Source organism: Polyodon spathula, chromosome 5 (assembly GCF_017654505.1).
Source record: "Polyodon spathula isolate WHYD16114869_AA chromosome 5, ASM1765450v1, whole genome shotgun sequence".
Lineage (NCBI taxonomy): Eukaryota > Metazoa > Chordata > Actinopteri > Acipenseriformes > Polyodontidae > Polyodon > Polyodon spathula.
The window spans coordinates 20,057,650-20,075,158 of NC_054538.1; the positions used below are offsets into that span (position 1 = coordinate 20,057,650).

Consider the following 17,509-nt stretch of genomic DNA (forward strand, 5'->3'; position numbering starts at 1 on the left):
ACCCTGTACTAAAATGACAGGCAAAATGTCGATATTTTATTTATTCAGCAGAGAAGCAGTTCACCAAATGGTTCAAGTAGCATTGCAGTGCTTTTGGTCATGAATCACAATACAAAGCAACACACAATGAATCTCTTCAGCCTACTTGCACCGTGGAGAGTAGGCTATTGAATATTACAGAATACATGTCAGGGATGTACATGTGTTTTTTGTTTTGTTTGTTTTTTAAATCAAGAACCCTGGGTGCAAACTGTAAAAATATTAAATGCCCTGTTCTTCATGCATTGTACCTACCAGTAGGTGTACAGTATGTCAATAGCAAGATGCACCCAGCTTGATCACATTGAATCATTTATGTTAAGTCCCAGAAACTGGAATTAGCCTTACCACAGTATTTTTGTAGTTTTACTTTGCATTTACCATAGTTTATCCTTGTTTACTAGTGTGCTTTACCATACCTCACTATTCTTTACAATGCTTAACTGTTTTACCATGCTTTATTACACTTTGCTACTCTTTTACAATGGTAAACTTTTATAACGGTGGGGTCTGCTTATAAAGGTATGATACCAAACACTAAGGTGTTATACTCTACATACTGCAACAGGAAAGGAACTTCAGATTAATTTAGTTTCAGAACCTGAATCAGTATTTGGCATCCACCCACCTCTGCTAAGTTTGCAAACCACATCCAGCTGAACAAAATGACACTTGACAAATACCAGCTTTCCAGCAGAACTGTGCCCCAGGCACTGCAGATAAGTTTTCAATTAAGGAGGGTAATTACCTTGCAGGTCATGTGGCAATGACATCAAGCTATAGCTCCAGGACAGGCGTTCTGATCATCTTAATGCATCATCTTTGTAAAAAAAATCAAATTAGCCACATGCAATATGTAAACCGCAACATTCGTGCAGCTGATTTAGTTGAAACCCATTTAAGCTACAGTATTACAGTGGGAAAATAAAATCTATGTAGCTAGAGTATTATACAGTTTATTTTATTATTATTAAACCAGAAGCTTGATTGATCAAAAGTCATTTTAGAATGAGCATATTTGGGATATTTTGGTTCAAATGTGTTTCAAGTCAGTGGTTGTTGGTTTTCATAGTATGTCTGGGCCGTTTGATTTCAGACCCACATAAAGCCACATTTGAATCAATGGCCTTATTAAGACTCAAAACAAGCAAGCCAGAGATGCAAAGGAGCGACAGATATAGTAAACAGGACACATACCCAAGATCTTGTCTTCTGTTGATTACAAGAAACACTACTTCAAGTAACAGGCCAAGTAGCTCACTTAAACGGATATACCGTTTCCCCCAGTGTGTATGTGTGTGTGTGTGTGTGTGTGGAGGAGGGCAGGCGGGAGAGATGGGGAATATGGTTAACCCTAAGTTTAACCAAACCAGCCAGCCACAGAGCAGATCCAATAGCTCAGTGGTGTGATCTGTGCTGATCCCAGAGGATCCCCCAGCAGTTCCAACTGCATGAATTGGCATGGAGCAGCTTAGCCATGGCTGGGATGGGGAGTGTTAAAGCACAGACTACCTTATTTCAGTGTCACAACATAAAGCCCAAACTTTACCAAGATCAAATAAAACTACATCTTATACAGATACACACACACAAATGTAAGATTAGATTAGACAACGACAGCTCAAACCCTTCTTATAGAAACTGTGCTCAATGCTGCAGATCCCACTGACCACAGCCCTGAAGAGAGGCATAGAAAGGGAAAAGGTTTTCTGGAAATGTGACGCTCTAGCAAAGGGACAGGAGAGTTCAGCCTCCTCCCCTCTTGAACCACTTTTGTTTACAACAAAACCGGAAGCTCTGCTTTCACGCACTCCAAATAAACATGCTCACATCAGAGCCCCACCTAACCCAAACCAAACTAACTTCACCTCACCCTCTCCCACATTTCATTCACACTGGGTCCTACTTTGAAAGGGAATAAAACAATTATACCAAGTAAAAAAAAAAACTAAGAAACAACTTACAGTGGTTTAATGTAACCGAGTCTGCAAAACTGAGTGTAAAGAAACCGACAATAATCTAGTTACAGTGCACACATGTTTACAACAGACATTGAAAAACAACTGTCTTTTTTTTTTATGGATGAAGGGATAAAAAAGTGTGAAAATGGGTTAAATGAACACAATCCACACTGGCCAAGAACTTCTCCCCATAGCTCCACTGCTGTAATGGAGCAGACACTAACAATAAGAACACAGTAAAAGGCTCCTAGAAGGAAAGGGGCGAAGCAGTTGATTTGATCAACCCTGTCAGGATAAGCCACAGTTGGATATTTTCAAAGCATTTTATAAAGGAAATTACCCTACAGTATACTGCATCAACCACCCTAAAATAGTCTGGAAAACGTGGTTGATGGCAATTCAGGTGGATTCCCTGTTACAGCTCTAAAATAATCCAGCTGTGGGCCAGACCTGACAGGGTGTTCTGCAAATCAAACAAAATCACCCTGTAAGCCTTAGCAGCAGTGCCAGTGTAAAGAGAGCAACAGGGTGTACAAAGCAAATGCTTTGAGCAACAAAAGTGTAGGGCCAGTTTCATTATTTTGAATTTGATTTGATACACTGACAGCAATGATGAAGCTAGAAATGCATGACAAAACAACAAGAAATAAATAAATCTTTCTAAATGGTTTTAAAAGGGTACAAATTGACAATGTAATAGAAACAAACTAGGAACCCTGTAAATTTATTTAAAAAAAACCTATTAGTTTTTCTTTTCACCGCAAGCTGAATTATAACATTTCAAAATAGATTTCACATTTTCATTAATAATTAATGACAATGTAAATAAGCCTAAATATTTTTATTTATTCCAATTTAATAAAAAGGCACTTAGTAATATCTCCCTGAGAACTCAGGAGAAAAAATGCAGCAACTTGACCCTACATTCTGCAGTAGCCATTGTAGTGCTATTTGCTCAGAATAACTTATAGGTAGTCGTCCCCCCGTCCCCCCCCAAGCGATAACGGTAGCTAGCAAGTGAAGTGGCATGAGGGGTGCAAAAATAGTTTTCATGCTTTCCCATGACGTGTGTTTCTTGAAGCCTCTTGTCAAACATACGTGCTATTTCAATGTACTTTTTAAAATACATTTTGTTTGTTTAAACTGATTTTGTGTTAATGTCCGGATTTCATAGGGCCCTAAAAGCGAATGCAGTCAAGAGTTTTTGGAAGAGCCATATGTTGAGCCCAGGACAAACTGTCTGAGTAATAGGGTTTTGCAGCGAGATAAAAGGGATAAGCAATTGCACACTGTGCATCAGCAGTAACTTCCTGGATGCATAATTAAGCAATGTCCTACACAGTAGACATGAGTGGAGCACAATTATAACACAGTTATAGCCTGGTTCCAGAAAGAACACACTGTGCAAAATTAAAGATTTTTGCAAAAATTACTACATTTTACATTTGTACATCAGTACCTTTAACGGCCACTTACATATACAAGTTTAATATGTTGCCTAAAAATTTTGCCATCATTTAGGCCATCATATACAATAATTTATTTTTCAACATTTCAGAAGGCTAATTACCCATCTTTTTAGCAATGAAGGCCATAAAGTCTAGTACATTAAAACTATAGTCATGCAAATCTCACTTTGTGTGTGTTCAGTAGATTGAGTCACCTTTAAGAGTTTGCCTCAGTATTTTTGCAGTTTTACCATGTGTTTCCCATGATTATACCAGTTTATCCTGGTTTGCAATGTTTATTATTTACCATACTTCAGCTATTCTTCACAAAGCTTACCTGTGCTTTATTACACTTTGTTGTGCTTTTACTATGGTAAACTTTTATGAGGGCACGAAGTACTGAAAATGAAATATGGCTTTTCCTCCCTTTTCTGATGTTAAAAAAAAAGTGCGACAGTCAGCATGATCAGCCAGGTTGGTATGCTTTCACAACATCTGTGAGGAGAGCACAAACACATTTTTTTTGATTACAACCCCCTCCCCATCCCAAACACCCAAGGATGCCGTTTACAAAGGACCTCTAGAGCCTCAGAGCCCAGTTACCTTAGGGAAAGGATATTGAGCCAACCGCCACACACAATATTTTATGGTAAAGTATGTGCCTTTTACTGAAACTACAATGAACCATCAAGTAAACATACATTCGTTTCAAGGTTGTTCAAATGAACACAAATTAAAATAAGAGCAGATCTGAGTTGAGACAAGTAAACTGGAAAGAAAACTTTTTTTCAGCTAAATTCAGGCAAAGCAACATTTCCTTTTAAATGATACAGTCCCACACATTGTTGAATACTTCTGAGAAAAAAGTTAAAAAGAAAATATGAGTAAAGTTCAATCCCCCCACCCACACATTTAAAAAAATGTTTTAATCTGAACCAAAATCTGTCACGCAGCAAATTTTCTGAATCTTGGCTGTTTGTTGCTGAAATGACTCGATAAAACAAAAATGTAATTAACTAGTGTCACTTTACAGTATGAACGAAGGACATGGAAGAAAACAATGAGATTTATGGCTTTGAGTATGTAGTAATTATTACAGCTAGATTACACATGTTTTCAATTACATGTCCTCACTCATACTGCTTAATTTCAGTCACCGTTAAAACCACAGCTTTGGCTAGATTGCAGTGCCAGGTAGAGGTCCATACATATCTACATACAGTGGTCCCGCATTATACCGCCCCCTTTATAAAGCCATCCTCGCATAGTGCCCACTATTCTCTGAATAAATGTCACCAATATAAAAACAGTGCTATTTGTACCCATTATATCTCCACCCCACTGTCTGCCATCCACCAGCTTCCCAAGCCAAGCAAACAAATATAAGCATTGTAGTTTGACCCTCAATATAACGCCACCCTCGCTTATTGCCCATTTTTGCCCATGGCCCTTACCAGGCAGTATAAAGAGGGTTGACATATCTTAACCCAGACAGCTGCAATGAAACGTGTAACTTTGCGTACTTGGAACAGGAAAGCTATAATGGAGTTTAAGAGCTGCAACAATTAATTCTTGTGTGGCAGCAGTACAGTAATGTAAGTTCAGTAGGCCTGCGAAGCTGGTATTTTAGAACTAAATCAGCTATTGCTTTGTTGTCAATTACTGTTAAACTGCAACTCAGCTTTAAGCAACTAACATTGCATGGATGGAAATAAGACTTCTGTTTGAATAGCAGTTTCACCCATTCCAGGTTTTAATACAAGCTTGTTTAGCCACAGAGTACAGGTAACAAGCTCATGTGTGTTCTATTAAATTCATAGTACAACCCGGAATGGATCAAAGCGCGATGCTATGCAAGTCTTATTTCCATTCCTCTATAGGGTCATGCTTGTACACAGTTTCAGATGGGAAGACTGAAGCGACAAGAGTTGTGAAGGCTTACTCAGGGTAACACAGAAAAGCTGGGATTTTAACCCAGGACCTTCAGGCGCTCAACCCTTTGCTACAGTACCTGCCTCCCTGACTATCAACGGCATACTGTACCATTAAAATATGTCCATTACAATTGCTTTTTTATTATCTTAACATCTTTCAATTTGGTTTAGTGACCTATTTAAAAATACAATACGATTCTTGAAGTATTATGGGCCAGGCTGTTTACTCCAGTGTGCAATTAGTCAGGATCAGAGCACTCATCTGTAATTTTACAAATCTTACAGAAGACAATTTTGACAGCCTCTATATTAGGGAATGGAAAGAAGTCTCCAATTGCTCTGCAGTTTGATCCATTCCTGCTTTTACTATGAGTTTACTAAGACACCCCTGAGCTTATTACCTATACACTGTGGTTAATAGTAAAACCTGAACTTGGTGAAACTACTATGCAATAGAGTTTTACTTCCATCCATAGTATTACTAAATTGCCAGTTTCATCCTTTATTATTAAAAATAATGCAAGTTGTGCACCGCTGTATTAATAAAAGTTAATATTTTTAGCAAATAAAAGTTGTGCCACGCTTGTGCAGGGTCCTTGTTTGGGTAATGCCAACAAACTGGAAAGCCACAATGCTTGCTTCCTGAGTGCACAGTTAGCTAACTTGAAAACAGGCATCAACATTTACAGCGCAACACTGTGCCCGATTAATGAGAACCTGCAGCTTTAACTGATCATTTACATGAAAATAAATTTAAAAAATAAAATAAACCACCCAGGCCTGTGCAACCCCAGCTGCTTTCTCTCCAGACAGCACAGCGCATGTACAAGAGTGCTTTGTGTTTACTCAGCTATTTCTACAGCATAACTGATGACTCCTTCAGGCTTTTTCAAGCCAGAAGCTGATGGAGTCACTGCGAACCTCTGGTGACAAACGCAGAACCTGTGTCTCATTTCACAATCCCCCTGACGCTCTGTAAACATAATATTATGCAGAATGAAGGCTTTGAAAGTACCATCTAAAAATACATTGGTGATTGGCGCTGGCTGTTTATTTAAAAATAATAAATAAAATAAAAAATGTTTGGAACAGACAAGGTTTGTAAGACATGTTTACATGGTAACTGGCAACAAGCAAATTATACATCACGGTAGTATTGCAACAGACCTATCCTGTGCTGATCGCTTCCTTTTGCCAAATTCAACTTTAAAACATTAAAACTTAAAAATAACCCAAATTCTTCAATACCATCTTCAAATTACATTTGGGTAGAAATCTGACTTAGCATTGTGTATTCTTTCAATAAGCACCAACAGCCGAATTGCCATTCAGCTCAACTTTATAAAAAAAATAAAAATAAAAACATCCCTACCTCTCATTGGTAACAAACGTCTCAATGTTATTCTGTATATCATTTATTTATACTTCTGCAGAGTTTTGACTACTATTTTTACTTTAACTATGGTAAAGTCCATTCAACCTGCAACTTCACTGTACAGTGCCGTGAAAAAGTATTTGCCCCCTGTCCGATTTTCTGTATTTTTGCAAATGTTTGACACTGAATGCTATCAGATCTTCAACCAAAATTTAATATTAGATACAAGGGACCCTGAGTGCACATACAACACAAAATTTTGATTCTTTAATAAATAAATGAAATAAGTAAGTTATGCAACACCCAATGCTGCCGTGTGAAAAAGCAAATCCCCCCCGTTGACTCAGTAAGTGGTTAAGATACATTTAGCAGCAATAACAGCAACCAAACGCTTCCTTTAGTTATTGATCAGTCTCTCACAGCACTGTGGAGGAATTTTGGCCCACTCCTTCATGCAGAACTGCTTCAACTCAGTGACATTTGTGGGTTTGAGCAAAAACTGCTCGTTTCAGGTTCTGCCACAACATCTCAATGGGGTTTAGGTCTGGACTTTGACTAGGCCATTCCAAAACTTTAAATATCTTGTTCTTCAACCATTCAGATGTAGACTTGCTTGTGTGTTTTGGATCATTGTCTTGCTGCATGACCCAGCTGCGCTTCAGCTCATAAACGGATGGCCTGACATTCTCCTGCAGAATTCTCTGATACAGAGCAGAATTCAAGGTTCCTTCAATGATGGCAAGTCGTCCAGGTCCTGATGCAGCAAAGCACCCCCAAATCATGACACTACCACCACCATGCTTGACCATTGTAATGATGTTCTTACTGTGGAATGCAGCGTTTGGTTTTCACCAGACATGATGGGGCCCATGTTGGCCAAACAGTTCCACTTTTGACTCATCTGTCCATAGAACAGTGTTCCAGAACTCTTGAGGATCATCCAGGTGCTTTTTAGCAAACTTGAGACGAGCATTCATGTTCTTCTTAGTGAGCAGTGGTTTCCGCCTTGCTACTCTGCCACGAATCTCATTTTTGCCCAGTGTCTTTCTGATGGTAGAGTCAAGAACACTGACCTTAGCAGAGGCGAGAGAGGCCTGCAGATCCCAGGATGTTGTTCTAGGGTTCTTTGCGACTTCCTGGACGATTTTACACATTTTGGCAGGACGGCCACTCCTGGGAAGATGCACTACTGTCCCAAACTTTCTCCAGTTGGACAATATGGCTCTGCGTGTGGTTTGGTGGAGCTCTAGAGCCTTAGAAATGGCTTTGTAACCCTTTCCAGACTGATAGGCATCAACAACTTTTTTTCCGGAGGTCTTCAGGAATTTCTTTTGATCGTGGCATGATGTGCCTCTAGAACCTGTGTGCTGACAACTTCACTCTGACGGTAAGGGCCAAAGTTAGTCAGATTTATATTGGGCAGGGATGGCCCAAATCAGGCCTGACTGTTAACCAAAGAATTAAAAAAGCTGACCCTAACTAACCATTTAATTGGGTTGAGTTAATTAGGGTGGCAGTAACTTTTTCACACCTGAAGATTGCATGTTTGATTACACTGCACACCAAACAAATGAAAGAAGCACAAACCTTTGGTGTCATTTTTTCTCTCAGACTCCCTCTATATACTACAACCTACAAAAAGATCTGACCAAATTCAATGTGAAAAACGTGCAAAAATGCAGAAAATCAGACAGGGGGCAAATACTTTTTCACAGCACTGTAGACCCTGTGCAACAGGCATTTGACCGAAAATGTAACTTGAAACTCTGCGATGCACAAAAGTGTCCTTATACCTGCTGCACACGGAGTGAATCTACAGTTTTACAGAACAAATAAACTTCTCTCAAACCAAAGTTAAAATTAAGGACAACAGGGATGGAAATAAGACTCCTACTGCATAGTAGTTTAACCCATTACAGGTTATAATCCAAGCTTCCTTAATGTAAGAAGTGCAAAGGAGGGGTGAGAAAACGTACTTCTTAAGCCTTGGTTAATATTAGCTTCTTTAAAGGGCAAGCAATGTTTTTTTTTTTTTTTTTTTTTTTTAAGGAAGTCTATTCCGGGATACAGATTTGTAATGATTTTAAAGCCTGGTCCTTAGAGATAAAGTAGGGTTGATAACAGAGCACTCTTTGGTGAGAACAATCAATTCTTCAAAGAACTGCAGGTAGAGAGTCTTCTAGGATTTGGGCAAAAAACTTTAGGCGGAGATGCGAGAGATTTTAGCTATATTCTCAGATGGGAAAAGGAAGGTAGATTAGATTTCGATCAGCCTCAGCAGGCAACCCAGCACAGAGGATATGTTTTAAAACGTCTGAAGCAGAAACAGCAACAGCGAGGCAGTTATGCTTAAAACGCAGTCAACATTAAACCCAGATTCGTGTCCAAAAGTTGTCCAAATTAACTAGATGTGCTAATGGAAGTCTTCACATTCTACTTAAGTCTTTTTTGGGTTTTTTTGGTGAACTTCTTGCAAGTGGGAAACAGCAAACCCAGACAAAATGCGTCTGCAAGTGAATGATAATCCCAGATGTTCATAAGATACAAAACTACAAAGAATCTCAAATCAAAGAGATCATTGTGACTGCCTCCATCAGAGCGAATTTAGACAAAAATGTTTTAGCCTGAACGGATTCCTCGTCTACACAATACTAGCTGTGGCAGTACTGTACTGATGCTACTACACAGTGCCTTTTAAAAGCTAATGTGTACTAATTTTTATAGTTGTCTGAAAGCAAAATACTAAACTACAAGCACAGTTCTGTTGGGCCGCCAGTAACCAACAATGGTTTCTGTGCAGGACAGTGTGTCCTTTTCAAATTTAAGACACGTTTAACTGTGTCAGGATGTAAGCAGGATGGCTACTGTTGTTCTAACTAGAAAGGGACCCTCTGTGTCTCTGTCCAGCTTATGAACGCCTGGGAGGCAAATGGAGGTAGGTAGACCTGCATTGTAGGAGACAGCTATCTAGTGCTGTATATTCAGAAACTTTTAGAAGTGAAATAAAAAGAAATACATTTTCAAATAAAGTTAACCTTCACATTTAAAAAGTAACAGTTAACATGACTCTGAAGAAATAAGTTATACACAGATAAAATCTTAAGCACTAATAGCTGAACAAAATAATTATGTAGCTAACTAAAATACCACTGAATCAACGTAAATTTAGAAAGAAAAAAAAACTTTTTTTCGCTTTGTGTGTTTGTACAGTGACTTTTTTTTATCAGGTCCCAAAAAGTGAAATTACTAATGTGGCTGAACTGAAACTGCATACACCGGATTTACTTTAAAAATGCATTTCATTAAGAACGTGTATTAGCTTTCCCTGTTGCTATGTGCTGTGTTAAAAGTTACTGCCTTGTATAAACTTAGTAATGACAAAGTCCATCAGTGGCCCAGGAAGGGGACACTGCATCGACTTTCAACTTCACTCTCATAAGTTCAGGTATTATAAACTCTGCTCTTACCTTTTTCATGATGCCAGTCTTCCTTTTGCTGAAAGTCGTGTATCGCCTCAGTTTGTTGTCGATAAACTCCATTTTAATCTTGACTCTTCCTCGAGTCTTTTTGCCAGGTTTTGCCCCAGCCACCCCACCTGACACGCCGCTGTAGCCTCCAGCTGGCGTCCCAGCTCCTTGCCCCATTATGCTGGATTCTACCTCGGCTCTCTCCCGCTTCACCCCTCTCCCGATGGTCCCCTGACCCAACACTGCCAGGTCATCGTCATCAACAGAGTCCGAATCGTTGTCCGAGCCGCTGAACACAATGGCTGAGGTTTCCCGGTCGGGGTCAAACCTGCTTACTCCTTGCCCCCCGACTACTGACCCCATACTCCCGAGCCCCCCCGCTCCTGCTCCTTGCAATCCTGCCACTCCTGCCCCGTTCCCAGACCTTTGCGCCCCGCGAGAACCCCCTGCTGCCCCGTTGCCCCCCAACATCACTGGCCCGTTCCCTGATCGACCAACCCCGCCGCTGACTCCAACTAACCCTGCTCTTGACAGGCTGGTAGCAACCCCGCTCCCAATCACTCCTACCCCGTGACCCGCGTTACCTTTGCCCGATCCTGACCCGTTCCCTACTGGTGCCGTCCCAGCCTGGCTAGGTAGCATTATGTATTACACAGCTGTGTCTTCAAAAAGACAACGCTGCCGGCGTGTGCTTAATTACAGCAAAGCACACACACCAACCAGCAATGAGGTAAATAAAATAAACAGACGCGACACGGACAGTGAGGGGGGAAATAAATAAATAAATAAATAAAAAATCCAGTGCCCCTTGTAAGTGGTGCGTAACTTACTGAAGTGATACCACACCATTAGACCCTCTACCCCGACTCAACGATAGCTGTCTCAAGCTCAGTCAAGTTGTGAACCTCCCCTATTTCCAAAACTCGCAGCACTTTCCCCAAAAGGAAAACGAGAATCACGACAAAAATCCTTCCGCTGCGCAGTGTAGTCCCGCCTTTACAAATTTGAAACGCCCAGGAACTTCATGTAAACTTTACATAGATGGCCTTAAATATTTTTGTTGATAGTTTATCGCAATTACAGTGGCTTTAACATCGGTCCAAACTCACATTTGCTTCTTTTAACTACCTCGGCGCGGATGACCACCTTTGGTCGAGAACTACTTTCCTCCATATAAAGAGAATCAATGTTTCCTTTTATGGTGTTGGATGTCCTTATTTGGTGAGTCACCGCACCGCGCTATGATTGGTCAGATGGTACTTGATACGGGCTCTGATTGGACAGGGAATGCCGTTCATTAGAATAAATACCAAAATGGTTGCCCTCCTCAAACGTCATTCAGTGGAAGAGGTTGCTGGTCGTGTTTAAAGAGATAGTAACCGAAAAAGTTTGAGAGCTTTGTAGTATGTGCTGGGCAGTGTGTTTAGTGGTATAGTTGCTGACACGAGACGTGACGAAAGACTTTCTATGTATAATAATTTAAATATAAGATTAAAATAATTTACTATGAGATGAATAAAATTTTTCTTATGTCAGCCTGATAGAGCGATTTGTGAGGGATCAAAATGAGGCTGGGTGTCAGTAGCATTTCTCTGTATTTAAAGTATTATGGGTTTTCTTCTTGTTACTGCATCTTCTAAAGCGCTTTATGATGGTGTTACACTATGAAAGGTGTTATGTAAAATAAAGATTGATTGATTTATGTCAGTCCTTAGCCAAAGCTAATGCACCCAAATAATTCCTCCATCTGAGTCTGGTAACCACATGACTAGTCATGGGCAGTTGAGTGCTGCATGACTGCATGTAAGAAGAGAGGTGTATCTGCTTCCTCATGTGTAGAATAAAGTGCTGGAACTTCTGGAACTGTCTCTTAACACAGACTTTGCTACATCTACATCACACCACAGGTCTGATAGAAAAGCTGCAAAGCTCTCCTTGTTGCATGGATTGCTGTAGAATTTGTGTAGGGTCAGAGGTATCTTGCTGCATGGGCTGTGGATTTTTACTAAACTGCTGTATTCTAAACCTTGCCTTTTATTTTGTTCCCCTGCTTTTATTGAGTCCTCATGATAGTATCGAAAAAAAAAACTACATCCAATCAAACGCAGCTTGGATCTTGCAACTTGACCAGTAGGATGTGTAAAACTCTCTTTGCAAGCTTGCCAAATGCAATCCCAAGATTCCCTGCAACAGTCTCATGCAAGCTACCACCCAGCCTGTAGGTGTGTCAGTTTGAGGAGCTTTCTCAAACCTTCTTTTCTAGTTTCTTCATCAGATTTACTTTATTTCCACATTTGTTTTAAGGTACCATTTAAATGAGCTAGTGATACAGGGACACTTGTGAGCTCATACTTAAATACCTCCTTCAAGTCAATCACTCTAGACTGTGCTACAATCACAAGTCTGCTAAATAACTCATGGTCTGCATTTAACACTTTTGTTTTCTCTACACCAGAAGGTATTTGAACAGTTTTTGCCATAGATGAAAATGTATTTAGTTTAAGTTTGTGTAGTGTCTCAAATAAACCCACTGTGCAGCTGTCAGCAGTTCTTTGATAAATGTGTCTTTTTGTGATATTCCTAAATCTTTCGCATTAAGAAGCTCAATGGCAACCTCTTCTGGTGCAACAGCACTTACTACAGTATTTAACAAAGCTGCTTCATCCATTTGGAATGGATTAGGAGACAGGTTATACAACACTGTCAGGATTTTCTTAATATCCAGTTCTTCCAGTCTGGTACCACTGGACCTGCTTCTTTGTGTCTTTGAGTTCATTTAAGTCTCACATTGCTTTCACAGCTGTTTTGATGGCTGAGCATTTATGGGCTGTGAGGATCCATTGCTTTACAGCTTGTGGCTTCAAGCCGAATCCAATTATTCCACCTCTCTTTTTACTGTCCCTGTTCAGGGTTTGTTCCCGAGCCATGCCAGTCCAAATGGATTGAATTTCTGATTAGAATGACAAAAGGTAGTTGCCCAGTAGAAACTGATGATAAACCTCAGGTGCAGTGAGTCTTTGGAAGAACACTCAGTTGCAGTCTTTAGAAGAACATTCAGATGCATTCTTTGGAAGAACATTTATGTCTGCAACATAAACCATTGCCCAACGTGCATAATGTATGCAATTATAAGTGAAGAAGTAGGGCAGCATATCTGTAACAGAAGCCAGATGAAGCTTCCATAACCCATCCCTTTCAGCTTGGCTGAATGTTAATAGGATGTTGACCATATCAAGGTACCTGTCCCAGAATGGAAATGTCCTGGATATAGACTTCCCAAAGGTTTGCCAATGTAGGTATTGGATTGCTTCAGAAGCAAGCTTATAAGCTTGAACTGCTCGATTATAAACTTTGCCTCTAAGTCCTCCAATCCAGTTTCTTCAACGTGTCAACCAATACAGGCAAGGAATGTCATGGCAGTGTGCATTCCCACTAATCGCAAAACTAAATCTGCAAACTCTTCAGGGCAAAGCCATTGAATTTCCTTTGCTTTACAGCAGATTGCCTCATCAAAAGTGACTGCATTCTTTTGGCCCAATTGCTTTGTTATCATCTGAACGTTTGTCATAACAGTGTATAACGTCTACTGTATTCAACTGCTGATATCATGGGGCAGTAACCAACCTCAGTTATTGAAGACTTGACAGTGGATATTTTGGTATTAAAGTTGTTCCCTCTAGTAATGTTTGGCAACATGTCTATTTCAAATAACTTCAATGAACAAAGACACATAAGCATCCAGGTTAAATTTTGCCTTTTAGTGGGAAAAGTGGGCACTTTCCATAAGCAGAGAAATCTGACACTTCATAAACACCTGGGTTTGCATTAAGAGATTTTCAACGCCTTTGCATAGAACTGAAATTCCCAGGAGCCAGGTGGGCGATTGAACTTACACTGGATGTTTTTTCTTCCTTGTGCTGGTACAGCACTATGCTGGTGGCGTGAATTGCATGCTTCCCATATAATGTCTTTTCATTTATGTTAACATTGTCAGCTGCAGCTTGTGAAAAAATACCTGGCTTAATGTTGGATGACCACTGATTCACAGATGATTCACAGACCACTGGCTAATATTGTCCTCCTCACGCTATTAAATTAGTGGAATTTTGGAAAATGTAGGAAGTACCTGCTTCTATAAAGAGTCCTAGCCTAGCCCTGCCACTGACACCCTGCCTCATTTTGACCTCCAATAGTCCCTCTATCAGACTGACATATGTAAAATAGTATTCATTTCAGGGGCAAAAAAAAGTTACAAATCTTGATTTGGGCCCCAGATTATAACCAGCACAAATTAAAGAGTAATATATATATATATATATATATATATACACACACATACATACATACATACATATATATAGTGAGGGATTGGTCGGTTTAAAAACGTAAAAGACAGTGTAAACAAACTGGTCTGTAAACAAAATATTTAATGTGAAGTGTTTGAGATTAAAACTAAAGATGGGATAATTGATTAACTACTAAATGATAATGGTGTGATAAATAAATGAGAGTTAAAATAATTAAATCTGGTTTAAAATAAATAGGCCTTATTTAGTAGAGACCATACAGGGGGGGCATTAGGACTCAGCAGAGGTTACTGGAGTCGGAACCAACTACAGGTTACTTCAATTAACTAATTATGTTTGAAAGGGCATGGGTGATGGTAGGAGTTTGATTGGGAGAGTTGGAGAGTAAGTTGATTATTGTGGAAACGGGACAATGAACTATTGGAAAGCTACTTGGATTATGATTTGGTTTTGGTAACGAGGTAACAGGCTTAGCCTGCCTTGTTATTAGTTAGGGAAACGTTTGTTTAGTTAGGGCCGGATATCAGGTTAGGTTTTCTTTTGTTTATTTTCTTTTTGTTGTACAGAATAAACACACGCTATGGCGTTTCCTGGCATTTTGTGTCTAAAAATATTTATTTAGAGAAGAAAAAAGTGTGACCTGAGGGCAATCCGTCACTGTATGTATGTATGTATGTATGTATGTATGTCGGGGCTGTGACTGGGCCACTCAAGGACATTTACCTTTTTGTTCCTTAGCCACTCTAGTTAGCTTTGACTGTGTGCTTTGGGTCGTTGCTATGCTGAAAGGTGAATTTCCACCCCAGTTTCAACTTTCTTACAGAAGGCAGCAGGTTTTCCTCAAGGACTTCTCTGTACTTTGCTCCATTCATTTTCCCTTCTATCCTGACAAGTGCCCCAGTCCCTGTCAATGCGAAACATCCCATTAACATGATGCTGCCACCACCATGCTTCACAGTAGGGATGGTGTTCTTTGGGTGATGTGCTGTGTTGGGTTTGCACCAAACATAACGCTTTGCATTTAGGCCAAAAAGTTCCATTTTGGTTTAGTCAGACCACAAAACTTTTTGCCATATGGCTATAGAATCTCCTGAGTGTTTTTTGCATACTTCAAATGGGATTCAAGGTGGGCTTTCTTGAGTAATGGCTTCCTTCTTGCCACCCTACTATACAGGCCAGATTTGTGGAGTGCTTGGGATATTGTTGTCACATGCACACTTTGACCAGTCTTGACCATAAAAGCCTGTAGGTCTTTCAAAGTTGCCATTGGCCTCTTGGTAGCCTCTCTGCTCAGTCTCCTTCTTGCTCGGTCATCCAGTTTGGAGGGACGGCTGATCTAGGCAGGGTTTTGGTGGTGTCACACACCTTCCACTTCTTAATAATCGTCTTGACTGTGTTCCAAGGGATATTCAAGGCCTTTGATATTTTTTTTTATACCCATCTCCTGATCTGTGCTTTCCAAAAACTTTGTCCCGGAGTTCTTTTGAAAGTGCCTTGGTGCTCATGGTTGAGTCTTGGCTTTGAAATGCACTACCCAGCAGAGGGAACCTACAGGAACTTATCTTGAAATCAAGTGAATCACTTCAACTTAATACCGGTGGAGGCCACTTGGTGTGTGATTTTGAAGGAGATTGGTTACACCTGAGCTAATTTAGGATTGATATTACAGGGGGGTGGACACTTATCCAACCAAGCTATTTCAATTTTTATTTTTAATTAATTTTCTACAAATTTCTAGAATATGTTTTTCACTTGGAAGTTGTGGGGTAGGATGTGTTTTATGAACTTAGGTGGAAAATATAATAATGTTCTTGAAAATTTGCAGTAATTTTTTCCTCCTCCTCATCATCATAGTGAACAGATTTTTCTCTAATGATGCCTTTGTTCAAGCGTTGAAAAGCAATACATTTTATCTTAATGCCTTTGTTTGATTTTTGACTAGTTTCTGCAATTTGCTGTGTTGGGTGCCACGGAACACTGGGATAACCACATACCTGTTCCAATGCAGCTTCAGCTGTCTACAAACTAATGAAGGAATGATTGCTGTGCTTTTAATTCTGACACCAAGAACACCTATAATAAAGCTGTCAGTTATGCTGCTGCCCTCGACTTTACACTGCGATGTCAGACTGGTTTGGTTGCTATGGAAACTGGATAACATGATGTTGGATGAAATTAGATTAGGCTTTCTTCAAATATGCAAGCAAGCCCTTATAGTAATTATTCAGTTTTGAGGTGGATCCAGGATAACGTAACTGGGGAAAGAGGATTGAATTGGGAATATAGTCTAGATATAAATTCCAGCTCTGTCAGGGTCTGACATTTTTTGGGATTGGTGGACAGAAGAAAATGGACCAGATTAGGTGAAAAAACCCTGTCAAAAAGATAAGAGATCTAGCCTGCTTGACCCCAGTCTTCCATTACTATCACCAAACACTCTCAGGGAGAAACTGTTAAAATAAAGATAAGAAGACAAAGATCACAAGTAATTACCCAGCTGTTTAAAATCAGTTTAGCACACATGAATTCAGCATGGTGAACAGATATGTCAAGGAGCATGAAAATGGCTTTGGTATAAAAAATAAAAACAAAAACCTGAGGAATTAGTATTGGTTTCCAACAGTTAATATATTGTACTGAAATACTTAATTTGTATATCAAATAAGAGTTTATTTATATAGCACCCTTCATACAGGTGTATCTCAAAGCACTATATAGGCCAAAAATATTGTCCGATTTTTAAAAACAAAACAAACAAACAAGCAAGCAAACATATCAGATGAAACAAGTTTAAGAAATATATCATGTAAACACCAGTAACTAAATACGCTATATATCATGGTATACATAGTAAATATAGTATATATATATTATATATATATATATATATATATATATATATATATATATATATATATATATATATATATATAATGCAGATAAAATACAAACAGATACAACAATAAAAACTAAAACAG

General features: G+C 39.4%; 1 protein-coding gene across 4 annotated transcripts in view; it reads right to left on the reverse strand.

The window, feature by feature from the left end:
• The window catches only part of LOC121315693 (serum response factor-like), a 37,048-nt gene extending 25,909 nt beyond the window's left edge, over positions 1-11,139 (reverse strand). The window contains exon 1 of one of the 4 annotated variants that reach the window (XM_041250011.1): positions 10,225-11,139. In XM_041250011.1, the coding sequence (XP_041105945.1) occupies positions 10,225-10,866 (642 nt within the window). In that variant the 5' untranslated portion in view covers positions 10,867-11,139. Of the gene's footprint in view, positions 1-787; positions 855-10,224 lie in introns of those variants that run through there. The other 3 variants (XM_041250010.1, XM_041250008.1, XM_041250012.1) reach the window with 3 other exon arrangements.
• Positions 11,140-17,509: the final 6,370 nt, after the last annotated feature.